The sequence below is a fragment of the Cricetulus griseus genome, assembly GCF_003668045.3.
Source record: "Cricetulus griseus strain 17A/GY chromosome 1 unlocalized genomic scaffold, alternate assembly CriGri-PICRH-1.0 chr1_1, whole genome shotgun sequence".
In the NCBI taxonomy this organism is placed as follows: domain Eukaryota; kingdom Metazoa; phylum Chordata; class Mammalia; order Rodentia; family Cricetidae; genus Cricetulus; species Cricetulus griseus.
In genome coordinates, this window is record NW_023276807.1 from 219,995,515 (window position 1) to 220,019,068 (window position 23,554).

Genomic DNA, 23,554 nt, shown 5'->3' on the forward strand with positions numbered 1-23,554 from the left:
GTATAACTTGGCTGCAGGTACAGAAAATGTTTTTGAAAAATGTCGTTTAATCAAAACCTGAAGAGTTAGGGAGCTTAGCAAATGCATGGAAGCAAGTCCAAAGTCAGAATTGCCTGTCTAGAACAGAGGGTTACACCAGCCACTTCACAGGGGGTGTCCATGGCAGAAGGCAAAGGCATCTTGCAGAACAGTGGGGCTAGTTGATGGGGCTAGACTCTGAGAAGAAGTCCAGACCTGAAAGGGAGAAAAAAGCTAATAATTCCTTGGCTTTTGTCATCATTAAGAAAGGCAGGGAAGGGTGGGAAGACCCCATTCCTCCAGACTTAATAACTTGAGTATCTTTAGCTATCAGCAGATGGATAATTAAATAGTCCGATGCTGTGTGCAGAGTTGTGAGGCTGCTTTTGTTTTGGTTCATTGATTCGGTTTACTGTTTTACCGAGGGGTAGGTGGGCTTAGAGAATGGTGCGTGTGCTATGGCATACATGTGAAGGTGAGAGGATAACTCCGTGGAATTAGTTTTATCCTTCCACCTTTGGTGGGTGTTAGGTTGCCAGCCTTGTGTGACAAGTACCTTTACCCACTGAGCCATGCTCACTTGACTCCTGGTTTGGTTTGGTGACACAGTATTTTGATGGGGATCCCACACTGGCCTTGAACTCACTATGTAGACAAGCCTGGCCTTAAACTTGTACTCCTGACCCAGCTGCTTTAGGATTGCAATTACAGCACACTCCATTGTTGGTTTTTAGCTAAAAATTTCATGCAGTAAAATAAAACTAGCACCAATTTCAATCATACATACAGTGAGATGAGTTTTTAACCTATGTATGCATCTTTGCGTGTTCATTAGACTAAAGTGGAAGTCATTTCTATCATACTGGTATTACTGGCTGAGCGACACAAAGCCTAAGGTCCTCTGCCTACACCTTGCAGTTCCAGAGAGGACTGGCCCACTGCTTTTGGTATTGCCATCTTCGTATTGAGTTCCGTAGGCACACCTGAGAAAGTCAACCTGGTGAAATGGTTTTTGTATTGGGCCAGCTACTGAGAAGCAGCGCAAAGCGGCAAGGCCAGCAGGGTTTTATCCAAAGAAACCACTGGACTAATTTTTTTCTTCTGAGGGAAGAACCGAAAGAAAATGTATATTTAGCATGTAAGTTTTTGAGATGTATTTACGTGTATGTATGTTTTGTCCATGTGTATGTGCACCACACGCATGCCTGGACCTCTTGAAGGTCAGAAAAGGCCATTGGATCTCCTGGAAGTGGAGTTACAGATAGTTGTGAGGTGCCCGATGGGTGTTGGGAATTGAATGTAGGTAGGTCCTCTGCAAGAGCAGCCAGTCCTCTGCAAGATCAGTCAGTGCATTAACCACTGACCCATCTCTCTAGCCACTAACATGTAAATTTTATTTATTTATTTATTTTTATTGTTTTTTTCAAGATAGGGTTTCTCAGTGGCTTTGGAGGCTGTTCAGGAACTAGCTCTTGTAGACCAGGCTGGTCTTGAACTCAAAGAGTTCAAGTGCCTCCCAAGTGCTGGGATTAAAGTCCGGTGTGCCACCACCGACTGGCTAACATGTAAATTTTAAAAGCTTTTCTGAAAATAAAAATAACCCTATTATAAAATCAGTAAACACTACTGTAAGAAGGTTTTTTTTTTTTTTCCCCCCAGGATGCAGTTGAGAAATACAAAGAAAAAATCACCCATAATACTCTGTAATGAGTGACTAACACTTTGATACACTGGAGTGCAGTGGACTGATAGACTCATGTGACTCAACCTGAGGGACAGAAAGACTGAAGTACTGGTGGCTGAAACAGGACAGATGTTTACAACCCTCTGTGTAAACCAAGTGCAGATAATAGTCCAGGGTTGATGCAGCAGTAGTTGTGACTTCCTCTTTGTGCTCCAATTGACTACCTGCTCAGACCGTTGTTATATCCATCGTAGCCAACAAGAAGGGGAGGGGGTACAGAAAAGCATGCCCTCTCCCTTGAGTGAATTCTTAAAATGCAGGTACCACTTTGACTTGCTTACCTTGACAGATCTACTTTCATGGCTACATCTGGTTGCAAGTGAGACTAGCAATTACAGTGTATTCCAGATAGCCATGATCACACCTTAGAGTTGGGATTCTAGTGTGGAAATTCCCTTCTTTCTTTCTTTCTTTCTTTCTTTCTTTCTTTCTCTCTCTCTCTCTCTCTCTCTCTCTCTCTCTCTCTCTCTCTCTCTCTCTCTCTCTCTCTTTTTCTTTTTGTTTTTTGTTTTTCAAGACTGGGTTTCTCTTCATAGCCCTGCCTGTCCTGGAACTCTCTATGTAGACCAGGCTGGCCTCAAACTCAAGAGATCCTCCACCTTCTTCTGTCATATAAAAGTTCTTAGTATAAATAATCAAATCTTTTGGCATTTTTTCCAGGATTATGGCTTTATGAATGTTCTTTTTTTTTCTCTTTCCATTCTTTATGAATGTTCTTTTAAAAACCTTTTTGCTCCAAGGTTTTATATCAAATTTCTCGAAACTTTAGAATTTTCTTGCTCATGTTTCTTAAAAATGATTTTCAAAGAAGTCTTCATAATGGACCAAGGAAAGCTGAAGCTGGAAATTACTGATTCATCCAGTAAGGATGGCTCTCCCCACAGCCATGATTGTAGAGATGATGCTTCTTGGTTCTCTACCAAGGTCTCAGATAGAGGTTGGAGGGGAACAAACTTTCCTTTATTGATTGCTAACTTGCTACTGTTGTGTATCTGGCAGCTCATATCTCCTGAAATACCATCAGTGGTGCTGTGGTCAGATGCGCAAACACACAGATACATATATATCACATATATATATATATATATATATATATATATGATAAAATAATTTGTGTGTGTGCGCCTAGGCTCTAGAACATTGTCATTCAGCTTAGTCATTGTCCCTACATACATGCAGGTGAAGGACACAGCCTGAGTTAAGTGCTTAGTGGCTGTTTTAGAAATATTCTTTTAACCCAAACCTGAGAATCTGTTTCTCTGAACTCAGAAGCTGCTAAAGCTTGTTAGTTTTCCCCACCCTCCAGACCATGGCCACACTGTTATCGATGATAGGTACCATAGGAGACACCAGGTCTTTCAGTACAGAATCCTAAACACTTGGATAACTCTCTTCTGATTTTCCCAAGTGTGACTGGGATCCCTAGTAACCATGCAGTCTCAGCTCTTTTGTTGACTCTGATGGCCAGGTTTTTCCTGATCTTAAACATTAACTGCATTTGACTGTGGCTTAAGAAGAAACCCTGACACGTACTAGTAAGATTTTTATTGCTAGTCAGGATGCACACCTTTAATCCCAGCACTCGGGAGGCAGAGGCAGGCAGATCTCTGAGTTAGAGGCCAGCCTGTTCTACAGAGCAAGTTCCAGGGCAGCCAGGGCAACACAGAAAAATCCTGTCTCAAAAAAAAAAAAAAAAAAAAAAAAAAAAAAAAAAAAAAAAAACATTAAAAAAATTTTTTTCATCTGTGCCAAATACCCAAGGGAAACAATTTCAAAAGATAAAAATTTTGGTCAGCTTATGATATCAGTTAAGTCTTCATCAAGGTTGACTGGATCTGTCACTTTCGACAGGTAGCAAGGTATAACATCAGTCAGAGTGTGTTAGGCTGCTCATCTCCTGGTGGCCAGAAGAAGAGAGACAGGAAGGGGCAGGAGACGAGGTTTCTCTTTCCTGCAGTGACCTGCTTCTTCCAACAAGGACCCACTTCCTAATTTCTACCACCACCCATACAATAATGCCATCAGATTGTGCAACAGTGCCATCCAATTATGAATATGATTAATCTACCAGTGAGATTGGGCTCATTGTGATAGCTTCCCACAAGACCCTCCTCTGATCCCTGCTGTACTCAGAACCAAACCATCAAGACATGATACTTTAGTCTCTCCCTTGTTGACCCCACTCCACCAGCCACTTAGAAGACTTACCCTTTGTTATCCAGTTTTCTTTTTCTTGTGCTTTGTCATTGCTGCACATTTTCAACAATTTGTATAAATAAGCCTGTCTTTTGCTTGTTTGGGTTTTTTTGTTTCGTTTTGAGACAGGCTTTTTCTGTGTAGCCATGGCTGTCCTGGAACTTGCTCTGTAGACCAGGGTGACCTCGAACTCATGGAGATCCACCTGCCTCTGCCTGCCAAATGCTGGGATTAAAGATGTGCACCACCACTGCCTGGCATAAGCCTGTCTTTTAAAAATGTTTTTATTCTTTGAGAATATTATACAATATGTTGTATTGTTTCGCCTCCCCCAGCTCCTTCCTGATCCCCCTAAATAAACCTGTTGTCTTTAATTTTTTTTATTTGCCAGTAGGCTTAAACATGAGGGTTAGGGAAAAAAAGGCACTCAGAAAAACGTCACACCCACATGTGGGTGCAGGCTCCTCAAGGAAGTCTTTTTTTTTTTTTTCTGATGTGAATTTGTGTATGTCTATGTGTGTTTCTGCATGTATGTGTATTTGCCTACATGCTACTGCACCCAAGTGGAGACCAGGGAACATCAGTCGGTTCCATTCCCATTGTATGGGTTCTGGGGATCTAACTCAAGTCATTAAACTTGGCGACAGGTGTCTTTATCCAATGAGCCATCTTGCCCACTGTCTATCTGTCTGTGGAAGGTCTTACTATGAAGCCCAAGCTGGCATCATTCACAGCATTTCTGCTTCAGCTTTCTGAGTGCATGAATTAGAGGCACAAACCCTCATGCCTGCTCCTCTTTCCTCCTTTATAGACAAACCAACAACAGAATCTGGCTAATGTGTAAAAGGAATAGTCAGGAGTACAGAAGTGAGGATACCTGGTGGATGATGCTAGCTGACCAGTTTCAAGGGGTTTGTTGGTTTGTTTTTTTTTTTTTTAAGATTTTTATTTATTTATTTATTATGTATACAGTCTTCTGCCTCATTCAAGGTGGTTGGGAGCCACCATGTGGTTGCTGGGAATTGAACTCAGAACCTCTGGAAGAACAGTCAGTGCTCTTAACCACTGAGCCGTCTCTCCAGCCCTTGTTGGGGTCTTTTGTTTTTGTTGTTGTTTCTTGTTTTGTTTTGTTTTGTTGTTTTGTTTGTGCTGAAATAACAAGTGGAAAATTAACCCTCTTATCCTACCCAGCTGTGTAGTTAGTTTGACAGTGAACATTGAACTGCATTCCTACAGATAGAATCAAGCTAAAAAATTAAAGAAAACATTAGCAAATAAAATTGCAATATATTTAAAGAAGTATCTGTATATTAGAGGGCCTGACCCCAAAAAATTTTAGTAGGGAAATTCACAGTTGCAGGTTCAGCTCATTTGGCCCAGTGGCTCAGGATGGTGAGGAATAAGGCAGAGTTTCCTAAAAGAGGATGTGGCAGCAAGAATCCAGCGCATCTTTGTTAAGGCACATCCCAGTGAACTGCTGTTCCTGAGGACCTGGACTGTTACATTGTTGGAGTGGAGAAAAGCTTATAAGCCCCTGCGTGGGAGACCTTGGAGGATTCCATGGCAGGCGAGTGTGACTGAGATGGGGGACAAACATGCCAGGCATTCAGAGCTAATTGAGAAGTTTTATTAGAAAGGGAAAGGGAGCGGGGAAGAAAGAGAAAAGAGGTAAAGAGACACAGAGACAGAGAGGACAGAAGAGGGAGACAGGAAAAGCCCTGTCTGCTTCAGGGGAACAGCAGGAAAGAGAGCGTAAGTGGGCAGGGGTCTTCCTTTTAAAGGGGTCCTTTGCACCTGCATGCAGACTACTTAGCCATGGAACCCTGGGCTGACCAGGTTACTGTCTGAGTGCATCCTGCCAGGTGACCGGAGGAGGCCAGCATAATGCCTGAATCCTTACTGTAAGTAATATAATTCCTCCCAATGTGTTCATTGAATAAGTATATCAATAGAATAATAAAAAGCAGCATCTTTGTGTTAAAAGAAAGCTGAGAAACAAGTTAGTTAAATCTCATTTGTCCTCTAAGAAATTTGAAGCCTAAAGTTGTTTGGCATCTCCTCAGGGCAACACCACTACTTATGCCCAGTCACGTGCAACCCTGGATCTGTGGTACACAGCCCAGCAGATTTGGGTTTTTTAATCCAAAAATAATATCTCACTTTGGAAGACAGTTTAAAAAACTAAACATATATTTACCATATCCCCCAACAGTCCTTACCTGTTTTATGAAGATGTGTGCTTCTTCAGATACCTAGGCACACATGTCCAGCAGCATTATTCATAATCATACAAAATGTGTAGATTTTCCTCTACCACAGTGCACTTAAATACAAACCAAATATCCATTACCATATGAATACATAGGCTAATTCTAATACATCCATACAGTGAAAGGGGGTGAGCTGTCTACATAGCAATGAGGATGAGTCAGCAGTACTGTGGAAGTGTGTAGGAGATTTCCAGTTGTTGGCTTGTAGTTAGCCCCACACTGTGGGGCTTCAGTAGGATCCAGCCAACTTGCCCAGTTAGTACCTGAGAAGGGGGCGTGTGGATTGAGAAACGGCAGATAAAGATACTAAGGAAAAGACAGAGGCACAGGATAGAATCAGGAGAGCAGTCGGGTTAATACCGAACACACCTAGTTTATTCTTCAACTATTTTTAGTTTTTCGAGACAGGGTTTCTCTGTGTAGCTTTGTAGACCAGACTGGCCTCCATCTCACAGAAATCAGCCTGCCTCTACCTCCCCAGTGCTGGGATTAAAGGCGAGTGCCACCACTGCCTGGCTCTTCAACGTTCTTATATACCCCAACCAAAAAGGGGGAAAATGGCAAAAGACTTCTTTGTCATAATAGAAGAAAGAATCAGACTTTCTTCCTGAATTCTCCAAACATTTGGTAACTACGCCTTAGATGAAATCTCTCTTTATCTGGCCTTGATGGTTAAGAGTAACCATGCCTTAGACCAGGTCTCTTTAGATGAGACATCCACAACTAAAACCAAACATCCTTCAGTAGCCACTTCTTAGACCTTTAGTTTTACGACTTTAACCTTGGAAGAGTAAGGATAGTTTTGAACTCTTTGACCTTAAGGCAAGGTCAAAGTCATTTTTATGGGCCTCAGCATTGCTCTGCATTCTGACCAGCACTTGGCCTTTAAAATTTTGCCCCTTCTAATACTGATGCAATGGTATCTTTCTAAAAAGTACTGTTAATTGACATTTTATTTACTGCCCAGTGTCATCTTCATTGAATACCTATTCAAATATTTGTCCACCCCTGTGTGATGTTTGTACCTTGGTACTTATAAGAGGTGGGTGGTTGATTGGGTCAAAGTCTTGGTGAATTCCAAACTGGCATAAAACACTATAGTAACCTAAGCCTTTGAACTGGGAATCCTCCTACCTAATTCTCTCCAGTGCTTAGATTACAGGTGCCACCACACCAAACAAAGAGTTTGGGTTTGGGTTTTTTTTTTTTTTTTCTCTTTTTGGTTAGCATGTATATATGATGGGTACACAATGTATTTCAATCATAATCACCTGCTTTCCCTGTTTTGTCCCCTCCCACTGGTGCTTTCTTCCTAACATCCCAGCCCAATATCTTTACCAACTCAAAGTAAGACTTTTTATGGCATACCACTTTTCAAAAAGACTTTGATCTTTTGATGATCTTTTCTCTGAGTCTAGAAAGCAATGGATGCTGGATTGGCTCAGTATGCTGACTCTAGACCTCACTGCCCTAGGTTAAGTTCTACCCAGCTTTGGGACTATATGCAGACTTCTTGTCTGTGCTTCATTATCTTCATCTATATAATAGGAAAATATTTTCTACTCATCTACTCATAACATTTTGAGGAGGATTAAAGGAGTTAAATGTAAATAATTTATAGGTAGTCTGATACCTAACAAACACTAGGTCATAATAACTACATGCCAAACAAAATTACTTTCAGCAAGACTAGGAGAAAAGAGGCCATGTGATATTTTGTGCTTCGATCATTTTGCAAATGACATACTTCCTCAAAGCCTGTTAGCTGAAATTCAGCTTGCCACCTGATCACAGCTGCCAAATTTGTGAGTATTGTTTCTTTTTATGAAATTCTTAGTATTTCACACCATTCTGAAAGACTTCTGTGAGGTTATCTTAGGGATGGGGAGATAAAGCTACCTGGTTGTCAGCTTGAAAACATTACATTTGCTGACACTTAAGGTCATAATTGGATTTAGTCTTATTAGTAGATATAATATTCTAAACATGTGTTTTAAAACTAGTAACAGAGACTTCCTGGGCTTATATTTCCCAACAAAAGGACTGCTGGCAACTTCCATTCCCTTCATCTTTGTACCATTAAAGAATGTTGTCTTGTGAGGACTTGGACCAGTGCTTTGAGAGCAAAGAAAGTCTGATTCGGATGTTCCCATACATGGTCCAGACATTCAAGCTAACAAATCAGTATGAAAATTGTTCTCAAAACAGTGACCTGCTCTGGGCCATTCTCATAGAACTCCTGTAGATAAAGCCCCACCAAATGAACTCACTATCAAAATGTTAAGACAGTAAGAAGCAATGAAGCCTTTCTTTAGTTAGAATCGGCAGACAGTACAGGAGTTCAGACAGTTGTGTGATCAGTGAAACACTGAAGTTAATGTTAACGTTAGTTGTGAATGGACCAAACCTCTAAAAAGACTAAGAGATCATGATATAAAGAGAAGGAGAGGTATAGAAATGAAACAGTGGTCACTGAGAAACACATTTACAGCCGAAAGGAGGGGGGGTGTGTGTGTGTGTGTGTGTGTGTGTGTGTGTGTGTGTGTGTGTGAGAGAGAGAGAGAGAGAGAGAGAGAGAGAGAGAGAGAGAGAGAGAGAGAGAATTATCAGTTTAACCCATTTGTTAACAGCAGATTTGATAACACTAAAATTAACAAAAATAAATCTGAAGAAAAGACATAAAATGTGCTATATGGAAATGAAAATCAAAACAGTTCAGTTGTGAGGGAGGGGGTAAAATGAAATGATGCAACATGCCTTCAGTAGGTGTTCCAGAAGGAGAAATATCAAAGAATGGGTTGGATACAATACTGAAAAGGGAGAGTGACTGACAGGTTTTTTTTTTTTTCTTTTGATTCCAAATAGTCATGAAAGTTCTGAATCTTTGTATTTTAAAATCATAAACCAATAAGTCTACCCTAGTCTTAGACTCACAAATGTTTAAGGCACAGGTAAATGCTACTATAAGCAGGTTCCCCACCACTACCTTTTAAAGCTGCTGTGAAACTAGGGAAACTAAGAATGAATGTGGCAGTTATGCCGTCTACTCACTTAGATGTACAACTCTATTATAGATGAGGGAATATAGTCTTCATTAATAATGAGATTGAGGGAGATTGAGTTGAGGTAATCTACCATACAAACCCCAGCCTTACATAATTTGATTAATCGGCCTCTCAACACTAAAGCCACTTATTAGATAGTTGAATTTTCTTGCTTGGGGACATTTAATTGCCTTTAGATGGCTACTGTAGTGGTTCTAGGGACATTTTGGTGAGACGGTAGGATCTAGATGGTGTAGACTGTAATATATCAGCAGAACAAATCCAAGTTGTTAGCAGTGATGTAAATAGGCACAGCATTTTATGGAAAACATTCTGGCAGCAGATTTTAAAAGCCATAAAATGCTCATACTTTTTGACCTAGTTAATGGCACTTCTGAGAATATAGGAAAGGAGCTGTCTAGTATGGAAAAAGTCCCCTAATACCATCTGATCAGCACAGCCATATCTGAGTTCTGTGGCAAACTTGTGTTCATTATAAGGGAATGATTGGCTGACAAGTGATAGCCAGTGAACACGAAGTGTCATGTGACAGAGACAAGGAAACTGTCATCATGAGTTTTAAAAGCAGCACCCAAATTTTATATATTTTTTTTATGTGTGGGGGTGTTTTGCCTGCTTGTATATCTGTGTAACATGTGCATACAGTGCTCTCAGAGACCAGAATAGGGTTCCAGTCCTCTGGAGCTACAGACGGTTATGAGCTGCCATGTGGGTTCTGGGAATGGAACCTGAACAAGCAATTCTCTTAACCACTTAGCCATCTTTCCAGTAACCCCCTCCCATGCACAAAATTTACATCTTTTCCATAAAGCAAAAGGAAATAGTGAAATAATTAGACAGGCATGACTTTAATACTCTTTCCTCTACCTTTGAAAGTTTTGTAACATAGATGTGTATTTCTATTTTTAAAATTAAAATCTCTTGCTGATTTGGGTTTTTGTGGCTTGATCTTTTTTTTTGTTTTGTTTTTCAAGACAGGGTTTCTCTGTGTAGCTTTGGAGCCTATCCTGGCACTCACTCTAGAGACCAGGCTAGCTTCGAACTCACAGGGATCCGCCTGCCTCTGCTTCCCAAGTGCTGGGATTAAAGACATGCACCACCAATGCCCAGCTGTGGCTTGATTTTATAACCCCTAATACAGATTATCTGCACTGTTATCAGAGAGCCCCATCAGAGGCCAGTAGTGAGCACCTCTGTGGGCAGTCATCTCTTGGTGATATGGGGGGGGGGAATGTCTATTTTATTGGTTGGAGGACCTTTTGGCTAGCACTGCATCTCTCCATGCAGGTGACCTGTGGAGAGCAGTACATTCTGAGAGACAGGACTGAGATGCTGGGAGGCGGGAGGACCTCACTGTATGTAGGCTCTTCCAAAGCTGTAACATGCAGTTTCCTTGTCCCTGCAAATTAGGAAAATGGGAACGGGGTCTGTCCCCTTTCATAGGTACTCTAAACTTACTTTGCACTCACGTTTAGCCCTTTATCCTTTGATGACCATAATAAATGATACCTCCCCTAGAGTGCCTTTCCAGACAATGAAGCAGACACCAAAGAAGTTAAAGTAAATTTATTGAAATGAAAGGTACCTTGTGTGGTTTGAATGAGAATGGCCTCCATGAGCTCATATGTTTGAATACTTGGTCCCCAGTTTTTGGAATTGTTTGGGAAGGATTAGTAAGTGTGGCTTTGTTGGAGGAGTTGTGTCACTAGGGAAGGGCATTGAGATTTCACAGCTTCTAGCTATTGCTACCTACTGATTGTTTCCCAAGATGTGAGCTCTCAACTATGCTGCAGGACCTCTCCTGCCTGCTTGCTGCTCTGCCCCCCACCATGATGGTCGTGGACTCTTAATCCTCTGAAATTGTAAATTCCAATGTAAATGCTTTCTTTTTGTTGTTTTTTTTTGTTTTTTGTTTGTTTGTGTTGGTTTTTTTTTGTTTTGTTTTGTTTTGTTTTTTTCCCGAAACAGGGGTTTTCTATGGCTTTGGAGGCTGACCTGGAACTAGCTCTTGTAGACCTGGCTGGTCTCGAACTCACAGAGATCCACCAGTCTCTGCCTCCCAAGTGCTGGGATTATAGACGTGTGCCGCCACCGCCCAGCTAAATGCTTTCTTTCATAAGTTGCCTTGGTCATGATGTTTTGTCACCACAAAAGAAAAGTAAAAAAGACACCTTGTGAACAAAGGAAGCTGACAAGAACACGAACAGACTGGCTGCTCCAAGTCTTGGGCTCGCTTTAGCATTTATTGGGGTAGCTCAGGGTGGTGAGGACCATGGCCATAAAACTTGTACTCTGCCTTCCTAGACCAACTGAGAAACAGTCCGTTGCTTCCATTAAAAGTTGTACTGTGTGACCCAAAATTCAGGATAAGTATTTGACACAGGAGATAACTAGCTGTATTTATTATGTAAGTTTACCTTTTAGCTTTCATTAGCTTTGGGCTAGAAAGTATTAACTAATTGAAAAAGTGCCTGCTGTCATCGGTTTAGCCTTCAAGTCTGTAGCTGGTTTAAAGTTCCCAGCTTTGGCTCATCTTTAACATAACCGTTATAAGCCACAAGCTGCTCTTCTGGTTCATTTGCAGCCAAGTAGTGACTAGACTAGCTTGAGGGTTTATAGTGGGAAATTACCAATACGGAGTCAGGTAGAAATATAAGGGTATTTAATAGGGAAAAGCCTTACTTACAGAGCGACCTAGCCAGCCGGCGTGGCAGCGGTCTGTACACAAGCCTAAAAGAGAAACCTAAAGCGCAAACACAGTCACACTACGTCACACGTCACTCTGACCACGCCCTCACAATCGTGGTCAGGCACACCTGTAGCCAACCCCTAAGTAGGCGTGGCTACAGCTTCCCCTACAATTCCCCTTTCAGTCTAAAAGAGGATTGAAACTTAACAGTGTTAACAATCATAAAGGTAAAATATAAGAAGATCTGCTTATGTCACATCCTAACTATCTATTTTAACTAAACCCTAAAGTCATCTGAAAGAGGTGACCAAGCCTGAACACCTCCTTCCAATCCCAACCATAAACAATAGGAAGCTATCCCTAACTAGGTATATTCAATATCCTAAGTGACAACAACGGGGAAAGGGGGCGTAGCATCCTCCAAGTTACTTCCTCCTGAAATGGGACGATGATAGTCATGTGGGGTCCTGTAGGAAGAAAATGTTAGTATAGTGAAAGTCTCGAATGAATTGTATCCAGTCCATGTTAGATGGGATTCACTTGATTGAAGATCTCGCTTGAAATCCTCAACTTGATTGAAGTCAGTACCCGAACCTCTGGCCGGAGTGTCCTTTGAAATGGAGCAAGTTGGATCCAGTGCAGTCGAGGAGGTGTGGCCCATTTTCTTTCCATTGAGTCCAGGGATTGCTGTCAGGCAGGTCTTCATTGGCTGTGTGGGACTCAAACATAAACAGTTAGCAGAGAAATGTTTGCTTGTGTATGTACACATGCTGGGGAATGCAACCATGAGAGCATAACAATTATGAAAGGGTGTACACCTTGAGAGAAAGATCCAAGAAAAGACAAAGACAGTCCCCAAATTCTTCTTTTATTCTGTATTACATCAATTGGCTTCTTGATACAATACAGAAACACTAAAGCTTAGTTAAATAACGTGCTTGGATTTTAGAGGAGGAAAGCCAAATTCACCTCTAAACCCAGCATTGGTTTAATTGAATAGGGACTAGGAAATAAAGAGAAATAGTTCTCTGAGAGACAGCTGTAAAGTTTACCATATGGCACGTTCCTTTTGTTTGATGGTTATAGCTACCTTTTCCTTTGCCTTCTGGAGATGAGTTTTCCTGTGAAGATAAAAGCAAAACACTTCCCTTTCCTTTGGGAGGTTTCTATTTACCTTAGTAGAATACCTGTCATTTGTCCTCGTTGAAAGGTTTTTCCTTTTCCACTCCAATCTTGATCAACTTTGATGGTATCCAAAGTTTTTCTTCTCCTGTAGAAACCAATGCAAAACCCCTACCCCAACGTAACACATGCCCTGGTTTCCATACAGAGATTAGTACATCTTTGAAGTATACCGGCTGATTGAGTTAAGCAGTTTTTTCCATAGTCCAGTGTCTTTCTGCAGCTGTTTGTCCTTTTTCATTGGCATTAAGAAAGTTTAGTGTTAATAAAGCATTATGCAACCTATGTTTGGGGGGTTTAGTCTTCCAAGCTTGTTTGTTGAGCATCTCCTTAAGTGTTCTATTAGATCGCTCAACCACTGCTTGTCCTGTAGGATTGTGTGGTATACCAGTAACATGCTTTATGTTATAATATTTGAAAAATTGTTCCAGTTTTGTAGAGACATATGCTGGAGCATTGTCAGTTTTTATTTGTGCAGGTGTACCCATAACTGCCATCACCTCTAGTAGGTGTGTAATAACAGAATCAGCTTTTTCATAGTTAAGAGCAGTAGCCCATTGGAACCCTGAGAATGTGTCTATAGTATGATGCACATATTTCAAATTTCCAAACTCTGCAAAGTGAAAGACATCCATCTGCCAAACCTCATTTCTCTGAATGCCCTGCTGACAATGGAGTTTGACTATAAAAGGAACAAGTAGGACAGTTTTTCACTATCTCCTTGGCTTGTTGCCAAGTGATGGAGAAGTCCTTTTTCAAACCTTTGCTGTTTACATGATGTTTCTTATGAAATTCTGAGGTTTCTAGCACACTTCCAATTAATAAACGATCAATCTCATCATTGCCTTGTGCTAGTGGGCCAGGCAGACCCGTATGGGATCTGATATGTGTGATATATATAGGATTACTTCTGTTTCTGATAGTTTCCTGTAATTGTAAAAACAGAGAAGTTAATTCTGTATTATCAGGAACAAATTCTTCAGTCTCAATGTGTAATACGACTCTCTCTGCATATTGAGAATCAGTAATTATATTAAGAGGCTCTGTAAAATCCATAAGTACCATGAGAATTGCATATAATTCTGCCTTCTGTACAGATGTATATGGACTTTGAACTACTTTACTTACCTCACCTGCTTTATAACCTGCCTTACCTGATTTGTTGGCATCAGTGTAGAAGGTAAGAACTCCAGAAATGGGAGTTTGTCTTACAATACGTGGAAGAATCCACACTGTCTTTTTTATGAATTTAATTCTGTCAGTTTTGGGATAATTGTTGCTAATTGTCCCCAGAAAGTCAGTAAGAGCTATTTGCCAATATTCATTATCCTTCCACAAGGAGGAAATTTCTTCATTAGTTAAAGGTACTATAATTTCTGCTGGATCTTTTCCAGTCAGCTGACGAAGTCTTAATTTACCCTTTAAAATCAAATCAGAAATCTTTTCTATATATGTCTTTAACTTTTTATTCTGTTTATGTGGCAGAAATATCCATTCCAATATAGTGTCTTCCCTCTGCATCAGAATTCCAGAAGGGTATTCTCTGGATGGCAAGATAACCAGAATACAGTCTAAATTAAGGTTTATCCGATCTACATGTGCATCCAATATTCTGTTTTCTACCCATTGTAACTCTTTTTCTGCCTCAGCAGATAATATTCTAGGACTGTTTAGGTCCTTATCACCTTTAAGGGCCATTTTTAAATGCTTTAAGTCATGTCCTTCTACACCAATAATTGTCTGTAATTGAGAAATTTCCCCTAATAATTTCTGAAGAGAATTAAGAGTTTGATACCGATCTCTCCTAATTTGTACCTTTTGAGGTCTGATTCTCTGTAAGTCTATCTTGTAACCTAAATAGTTAATAGAATCTCCTCTTTGTATCTTTTCTGGGGCAATCTGTAACCCCCAACGAGGCAGAACTTCCTTCACCATTTCAAACATACGTTCCAAAGTTTCCTTATTAGAATCTGATAAAAGAATATCATCCATGTAATGATAAACAAGAGATTGTGAAAATTTTTTACGAATTATTTCCAAAGGTTGCTGTACAAAGTGTTGACACAAAGTAGGGCTATTTAGCATTCCTTGTGGCAAAACCCTCCATTGATATCTCCTAACTGGCTGTGAATTATTAAGAGTTGGTACAGTAAATGCAAATTTTTCTCTATCATTTTCCTGTAACGGTATTGTGAAAAAACAGTCTTTTAGATCAATGACTATGATAGGCCATCCTTTAGGTATTAAGGAAGGTAATGGCATTCCAGGTTGCAGAGAGCCCATTGGTTGAATTACCTTATTTATAGCTCTCAGGTCTGTCAGCATTCTCCACTTACCTGACTTCTTTTTGATGACAAATACAGGAGAATTCCAAGGACTGGTAGATTCCTCTATATGTCCAGTGTCTAGCTGTTCCTGTACTAACTTTTCTAAAGCCTCTAGCTTCTCAGAGGTCATAGGCCATTGTCCTACCCAAACTGGTTCATCTGTAAGCCACTTCAATGGCAGGGCCTTTGGCTCCTCTGAAGGTCCATCATTTGTACCTAGTTTCTGTACAGCATGGATGGTTGGTAACCGTTTTCCATAGCGTCTTAGCAGATCTTTTCTACTATCTAAAGATTGTTCATAATTTGTATCTGACACTGGAGGAATATTAATCTGAGTATTCCATTGCTGTAAGAGATCACGACCCCAGAGATTTATAGCTATATCTGCCACAAATGGTTTCAGTATCCCTTTCTGTCCTTCCGGTCCAATGCAGACCACTGAGTTAACACTCTGTCGAACTCTAGATAGAGTTCCAATTCCTAAAAATTGTACATTTGCCTCTTTAAGAGGCCAATTCTGAGGCCAAGACTTTTGAGTAATAATAGTTACATCTGCCCCAGTGTCCACTAAGCCAGAAATAACTTTATTATTAATTTTCACTTTCAACTGAGGCCTTTTATCATTAATAGAAGCTTGCCAAAATATGCGTTTCTCATTTTGTCCATTCAAGCTTGATTCTTCATCACTATTCAAACTACCATCTAGAGCAGTATCTTTTTTCACAATAGGCAATGAACTATCTATTGTTCCTGTGAGAGATTGTCTCCCACTGCCACTGGAATGACCCGATCTTTCTCGATGTAGAGGCCTTCTTGAGGCCGCCCTCGTGGTTTCCCGACCTTAAGGGGTTTCCTTGTATGTCCCTGATCGATCTACATTCATTGGTCCAGTGCCTGCCCTTACCACATCTTCTACACAATCCAGACGGCAGTGGCCTTCCATATGAGGCATTGTTAGAATTCATTTGTCTACAGTTTCTCTTAGTATGTCCCATTTTACCACAGTTGAAACATCTAGGTTCCTGGAGCCTTCGTGGTCTCCAGGGGAAGGCTCTTCCTCCTCAAGGTTCTGGTTCATAGTAGTAATAACCTCTAGCCTCTTGCTACCTATGTTGACCTCTGTAAGGTGCTTCTCCTTGCCAAGCCCTTACATCCTCACCTCTAGAACTTTTAATTTCCTGTTGCTGTTTTAAACCTTTGGAGATGGCTTCACCAGTATCTTGCACATTATAGTCAATCTTGGCTGTATACAAAACCCAGTCTTCTAGCGGAGCTGATCTTTAAAGGCAAAAGTATTCTTTTACATATTGGGTTTGCATTCTCATAAGCTATTGTATATATAATTGATTGTCTTGTTTCTGGATCTGTTACCTGTAATTCTACTGCCCTAGTTAACCTTTGTAAGAAATCCTGGAACTGTTCTGTAGGTCCCTGTTCTATTCTGGTATAAGCTTCTGGGCATTCTCCTGGCTCACAAACCTTATCCCAGGCATTTAATGCTGCTTTCCTGCATAGAGACAGTATCTCATCATCATATTCAGCCTGAACCTGTGGGTCAGCATAAATACCCTGACCAAGAAGCTTATCTAGAGGGGCTTCAAAACCTTCCTTTATGCCCTGACGCTCAAGAAGCTCTGCCTCTTCCCTTACTAATGCTTTCCACTGGATTTGGCATGAATTCTCAAGTACAGCTGCTACCAATCGTTCCCAATCTGTGAGTGTCACCCTGTTAAAGGTTGCCCATGAATGTAATAGCTGTTTTACATATGGGCTATGGAGACCATATGAGACAACTGATTCTTTAATATTCTTAAGATCCTTCAGCTGTATAGGTTGCCATTCATAAGCCATCTGTCCATGAGGTGTTTCTTAGAAGCTGGCTTTTCTACCATGGTAGCTGGGTACACTAATGGTGTACGAGTAACAACCTTAGAAGAATAGTCACGATACCTAGGTGGAGTAGGTGCCTGGGATTGGAGTGATTCTGCTTCTGAGGCATCCCAATGATCTTTAAGCCTAGCAATGATATCCTTTTGAAAAGTTTCAATCTCCTTAATCATAAAGGATTCCAAGCACATTAGTGAATCTGTAAATTGCTCTAACTGCTCATCTACATGTTTTTCTAGGTCTTTAATATGATCATCCTTAGGCAGCATCTGGATGGCATGGAAACTGCCTTCTAGGTATTGGAGTCTAGATTCGAGGTCATGATTTGCTGATTTTGAGTCCTCAGCAATTGACCGTATGGACCTATGTAATCTGTCAGCCCTGTACTGTAAATTATCTTCCAAACATTCAAATCTAGACTCAAATTTCTGATCTGCTACCTTGGATGCTTCAATAACTGATTGAATGGCATTGTCCAATTCTTCAACCCTATGCTGGGTATTTTGCACCGTTGCATCTAGTTGATGAGTAACATTGCCTATCTGAGTTTCTAGCTGGGTACAGATATTCTTTAGCTGGTCATGGTCTTCTGACAGCCTAGCCTCTAAGGCCTCAGACATAGAGGATCTCTCTGTGTTTATCTTATCATAAATATGCTGCATCTCATCAGACAGCTCTGTCTTTAGTGTATTGGACACAGAGCCAAGCTTATCATCCAATTTCTGTTCCACTTCCTGCACAATTGTGGTCTGACCTAATCTGTTCTCCAAAACCTCATTGTGTAAAGCTGTTATTTCCTGCAAGCAGGTGGTGAGATTATTTCTGTCCCTGTTCCTGAGTCCTCTGGCTAGTAATACTATTTGTACCAGCAAGCTAACTGCCATTACGGCATATAGGCCAGTAATTGGCAAATTAGCATCCTCCTCAAACAGTGAATTCACATAATAAGCAAAAATATTACCAATTTTAGCAAATGATAAATATTCCGCCATAATTTTACCTGATTTCTACTCCAGATGCAGTAAATATATTTGACCAGCAGGTAGCACAGGCGTTCAGTTATTCAGTGGCGTTTGGCAGCAATCGGTCAGCGGTGGAGAGAAGTCACAAATGCGGCTGCGCTTATCTTAGAGAGTATACGGCCTTGCGCCTGCAACCACTGAAACACATGCGGCTTTCCTGCAGCAGCGGCCAGGGGAAGCCTCTGCTGAAAGCCGAGTCCTACCTCGACTCTAGGCAGCTAGAAACTGTCTCCGAACTGGGTGGATGGTTCTGAGCAGCTCAGCTGCAGCGGGTTGGCTGCTAGCCGGGAACGCCTGTGGAGAGAAGGCGCTTTCCGAGCCTAGGCCGTGGCCCGATGGAACCCACAACCTGTCCCAAATGGGGTGTAGGTTTCCAATATCCTGCTTCTGACAACCAGATAGAGAGGGAAATTACCAATACAGAGTCAGGTAGAAATATAAAGGTATTTAATAGGGAAAAGCCTTACTTACAGAGCGACCTAACCAGCCGCCGTGGCAGTGGTCTGTACGCAACTCCAAAAGAGAAACCGAAAGCGCAAACACAGTCACACTACGTCACTCTGACCACGCCCTCACAAGCGTGGCCAGGCACACCTGTAGCCAGCCCCTAAGTAGGCGTGGCTACAGCTTCCCCTACAAGGGTTGGTTGCTTGTTGAAAGGTTAAAGGTAGAATATTTCCACTGCCTCCCCTCCCAGTTTCCTCCTTGCCTGTCCCAGAGAAAGCTTACAGAGCACTCAGTTTCTTGGTTCTTGGCGGTAATATTTTTAGATCATGAAAGAAGTGGCCATTTCCTATAGTATCCTCTGAGGAAAAGAAGAAGATTCCAACCATGTACAGAGACCACACAGAGCAGGCGACACCTAAAAGTCTTATCCTAAGTAGTGGGTGACTGTGGGAAGCTGGCATTGATGTGACATTGCTCTGACTTACCTTGTCCTTGGGTTAAATGAGAAGCCGTGAACTTTTCAAGGGACTATGAGCATGGCTTGCGTCATCTGGGCTACCAGTTCAGTGGAAGCTTCTCCAGAATGACTTGAGTCAATTGAGGAAGAGGTCTTTGCTCCTTCTTTAAGATGGCAAATGGATCTGGGGAAATGACTCAGCCTGTAATGTCTCCCCAACAAGCATAAGGGACCTTACCTTCACTCATATCCCTAGCACCCACATAAAAAGCTGGGCACAGCAGCAGCCATCTATAATCTGAGTACTAAGTAAACAAATATGGGTGATCCCTGGCTAGATCAGCTTGCTGACTAGCCAGCCTGGCCAAATCCATGAGCTTCAGCTTCATTGAGAGACTCTGCCTCAGAAAATTAAAGTGGAAAGCAACTAAGGAAAATACCCAGAGTCACCACCGTTCAGCCTAGACAGGCATACTTACACACATACACACAGTGACAGGGCACTCCCATAAAGAACAGTTTCAGAGTGTCATAGGCATTTACATTGAGAAGAGCATGAGAAGTGTTTCAGGTCAGGACATTGTCTTGTCAACATTATTCTGTTATACACTCTATGCATTGTATTTTAGGCTGGAGACCCTGATTGGCTGAGAGTGAGTACCCCACCTTTCTGCTTCAAGTGTGCACATCAAGAACACACACATCCTTTGAAGCCATTTCTGCTAACAAGGCTTTTTTAAAGTCATTTTTTTAAAGGAATAGATTTCATTTGATGCTTTTATATGTAAATGTCTCTAAATTTTGTTATTCACACCTCTTCCCCCTGTCCTGCTCCCATTCCCTTTTCCCCTGATTGGCTCCCTTCTTCCCCCCTCTCAGCAGTCCCCATTCCACTTTCATAAAACATACTCCACTGCCCTCTTCTACTCCCTCAAGATCTCTAAGTTTGTCCATTTTCCTGTAAATTCCATGATTTCTTTTTTCTTTATAGCAGAATAATCATGGCATATTTGTAGCACATTTTCTTTAACCATTCATCTGTTACTGGACATTTAGGGTGGTTCTAGTTTTTTAGCTATTGTGAAGAGGGCAGCAATAAAAATGGGTATGAAAGTATCTCTCTGGCACTTATTATTGACTTTGAGTCTTTCAAGTGTATTCCCAGGAGTGAGGTACCTGGCCCCTCTGGTAGTTCTCTTTTTAGTTTTTTTCAACTCTCCAGACTGCCCGTACCAGTTTACATCCCCTCGAGAGTATCTAAGTGTTTATCCTTTCCCACACCATTACCATCACTTGTTGTCATCTTTGTTTGGGCTTTTATTTTGTCTTCATGGGTAGGGTCATCATAAGAAGTTTGGCTGGCTTCAAATTTGTGTTCGTCCTCATGCCTCTGCCTCCAAGTGCTGGCATTGCAGGAAGGCATTACTAAGACTCTTGGCTTGTTTCTTAAAGAGAGTCATTACTGGGATGTGATAGAATCCAGAAGCAGTCTCAGTTTGCATTTCCCTGATCACTGAATATATGGAACACTCTTTCAAATATGTATTTGTCATTTGTATTTCTTCTTTTTAGAAGTCTCTGTTCGGTTTATTAGTCCATTGATCGGTTAAATTATTTGATGCTTAATTTTTGCTGTTCCATATAGATTCTAGATATGACTTCCCTGCCTGATATATAGTTTACAACAGTTTGCTCTTGTGGAAAAACCACTATCTTATCAGTGGAAAAAACCAAATCCAAACATAATTTGAGTACTCAGTGAGTTTCATTGACTCTCCAGCTTCAGCAGCACTTGGATGCAAATAGGACAGTAGGGATCTGTAGGCCCATAGGCAGTTGAGTACATGGCCGCATCATTGAAATCCTCTACTTTAAACAACTGTGACCTTTCCCAAACTGTTAGGATCCAAGACAAAATTTTGAGTATTGTACAAGTAGTTAAACTAAAAAGGATGTCACATAGAAGGCTAGTCAAGTTCATACACTGTCCTTACGGGAGATGATGACTTCAGATAGGAAGTTAGCTAAGCTCACACACTGTTCTTTGGGAAGATGTCACATAGTAAGCTACCTGAGCCCACACATTGCCCTTCTGGGAGAAGATGACATCACATAGAAAGCTTGCTGAGCTTACACACTGTCCTCCTGGGAGAAGATAATGTCACATAAAAGGCTAGGTGAGGTCACACACTATCCTTCTGGGAGATGATGACATTGCATAGAAGGCTAGCTGAGCTCACACACTGCCCTTCTGGGATAACATGGCATCAGATAGAAAGCTAGCTGAATTCACATGCTGTCCTACTGGGAGAAGATGACTTCACATAGAAAGATAGCTGAGCTCACACACTGTTCTTCTGGGAGAAGATGGTGTCACACAGAAAGCTATATTCTTATGGGAGAAGATGAGTGCTTTTACTTACTTCACTTCCTAGACAATTTCTGTAACTTGATTTTCTTTTTCCCCCAGTATTGCCTGTCAGGGCACCCTACTTTGCCGTGCAATGTGCTCAAATTCAAATCCACCACTATTATGTTGGACTGCGGACTGGATATGACTTCCACCCTCAATTTCCTTCCTTTGCCTCTTGTTCAAAGGTATGTGCTGATGCGTCCTGAGATAAAATGAGCTTTAATTTCCTGAGAAATGGGACCCATTAGTATGAACATTACTTGTACCCTGTGTTGTCTCATACATTTGCTTTGTCCCCTTAAAACTTCTAGCCAAATAATTTCTTTTGGTTGTGTTGGTGGAAAGTGCTCTATTGATTTATTGATTGACTCCTTTATTCCAACTTCTTCTGGGCCTCTGTAAAGTGTTTCTGCAACTGCTCAGTGCAAGTGAGGTCATGTATATTTCATCTGTCATCTTAATTCATGTAAGAGGTAATAAATGACTGACTGATGAGCTCCAGAATTGAATTTTAGGATCATTTAACTGCCTTTTCAGGGACTTGAGTAAATGCTGACATTTCTTTTCTGTGCATTGTTTTCATATTAGTCAATTTTAGATCATATGTATGTACGAACGTACGTATGTACCTCCCAAGTCTTAAGTCATCTAAATTGCCTTGACCCTACAGTCAGCATTGTTGACACTAAACTAAGATTTTAAGAAACTGATTTCTCCATTTGCTTCTACTTAGACAGGGCAGTTTATAAGAAAAGGGACTCTTAGAATTAAATATGTTCACAATAGCAAAAGAAAATGATCACCACATATCAGAGATGAAATGGAAAAGCTATCTGAAACAAATTTAAGATCTTAAAAGAATAGCGTACTGAGTAAACCATCTAATTCATCTCAGTCCTTCCTGAAGACAGCACCAAGTGCAGTGATTATTCACAGAGATAACCCCATGAACCATCCAGAAAACTTATAATCAACCATTGATCTTTTTCTGAGATAAAGGATATAACAAAGGGCCATAGGGACAAGGTCACAGATAATTTCAGATTACATTTTATGCAAAACTGATGGAATTCACTTGTAACTACACTCAGCTCTTTCAAATATAGGTATTATGCAAGACTGGGGGAAGATGGTATTTACGTAGCTGGCAGATTACTGCTTATTTAAAAAGCTGGATACTGTTGTCTTTTTCCCCATAAAGAACAAAATAGCCATTATTTTGGTGTTTGTTTAAAAAAATCTGCCCTATGTGGGACCAGGGATACTGACATCACAAAACTGATTTCTTACCCTCAAAGAGCATGAAGTCTTTCAGTAGAGAAAGGCAGTGCATAGCTGAGACTACCTCTACTTGAGATGAGCAAGCACCTGCGTTCTATGATAATCACTTCTTTTAGATACTATGAAGGTTTCTGAAGAGGTCGAGCCTGCTCTGTAGGCCCATGAATTTCCTTGATTACCAAAACCAGAATTGGTCAGACAGTATCAGCTTCATGTTGTCATTCCTGCTTGTTTTCTTTAGGTAACTTCTCTGTCACCAGCATTGGTGAGGAAGGAAATCTACATCCATCCTCTTGCCCTTTTCTTTTTATTTTTCTTCAGAGGGAAATAATACTACTGGGATGGCTGGCAGTTCATAGAGTTCTTTATAAAGAGTCTCTTGGGACTAGGGAGATGGCTTACTAAATAAAGCACTTGCTGTGAAAGTATGAGGACTGGAGTTCATGTCTCCAGCAACCACATCAAAGCCAGGCAGGTGTGGCCACCTGCTTTAATCTGGGGAGACAGAGCCATGGACTCCCTGGGGCAAGCCTGGCCAGCTAGACTAGCCAAATCA

General features: G+C 41.1%; 1 protein-coding gene across 3 annotated transcripts in view; it reads left to right on the forward strand.

Annotated features, from left to right (window-relative positions):
* Positions 1–23,554, forward strand: part of Ints9 (integrator complex subunit 9) — a 94,070-nt gene that overhangs the window by 13,471 nt on the left and 57,045 nt on the right. For 2 of the 3 annotated variants that reach the window (XM_027390326.2, XM_027390325.2), the window contains exon 2: positions 21,775–21,902. The exons of the other annotated variant lie outside the window; for it this stretch is intronic. In XM_027390326.2, coding sequence (XP_027246127.1) covers positions 21,838–21,902 — 65 coding nt within the window. In that variant the 5' untranslated portion in view covers positions 21,775–21,837. The remainder of the gene's footprint in view (positions 1–21,774; positions 21,903–23,554) is intronic. 3 annotated transcript variants of the gene reach the window in all.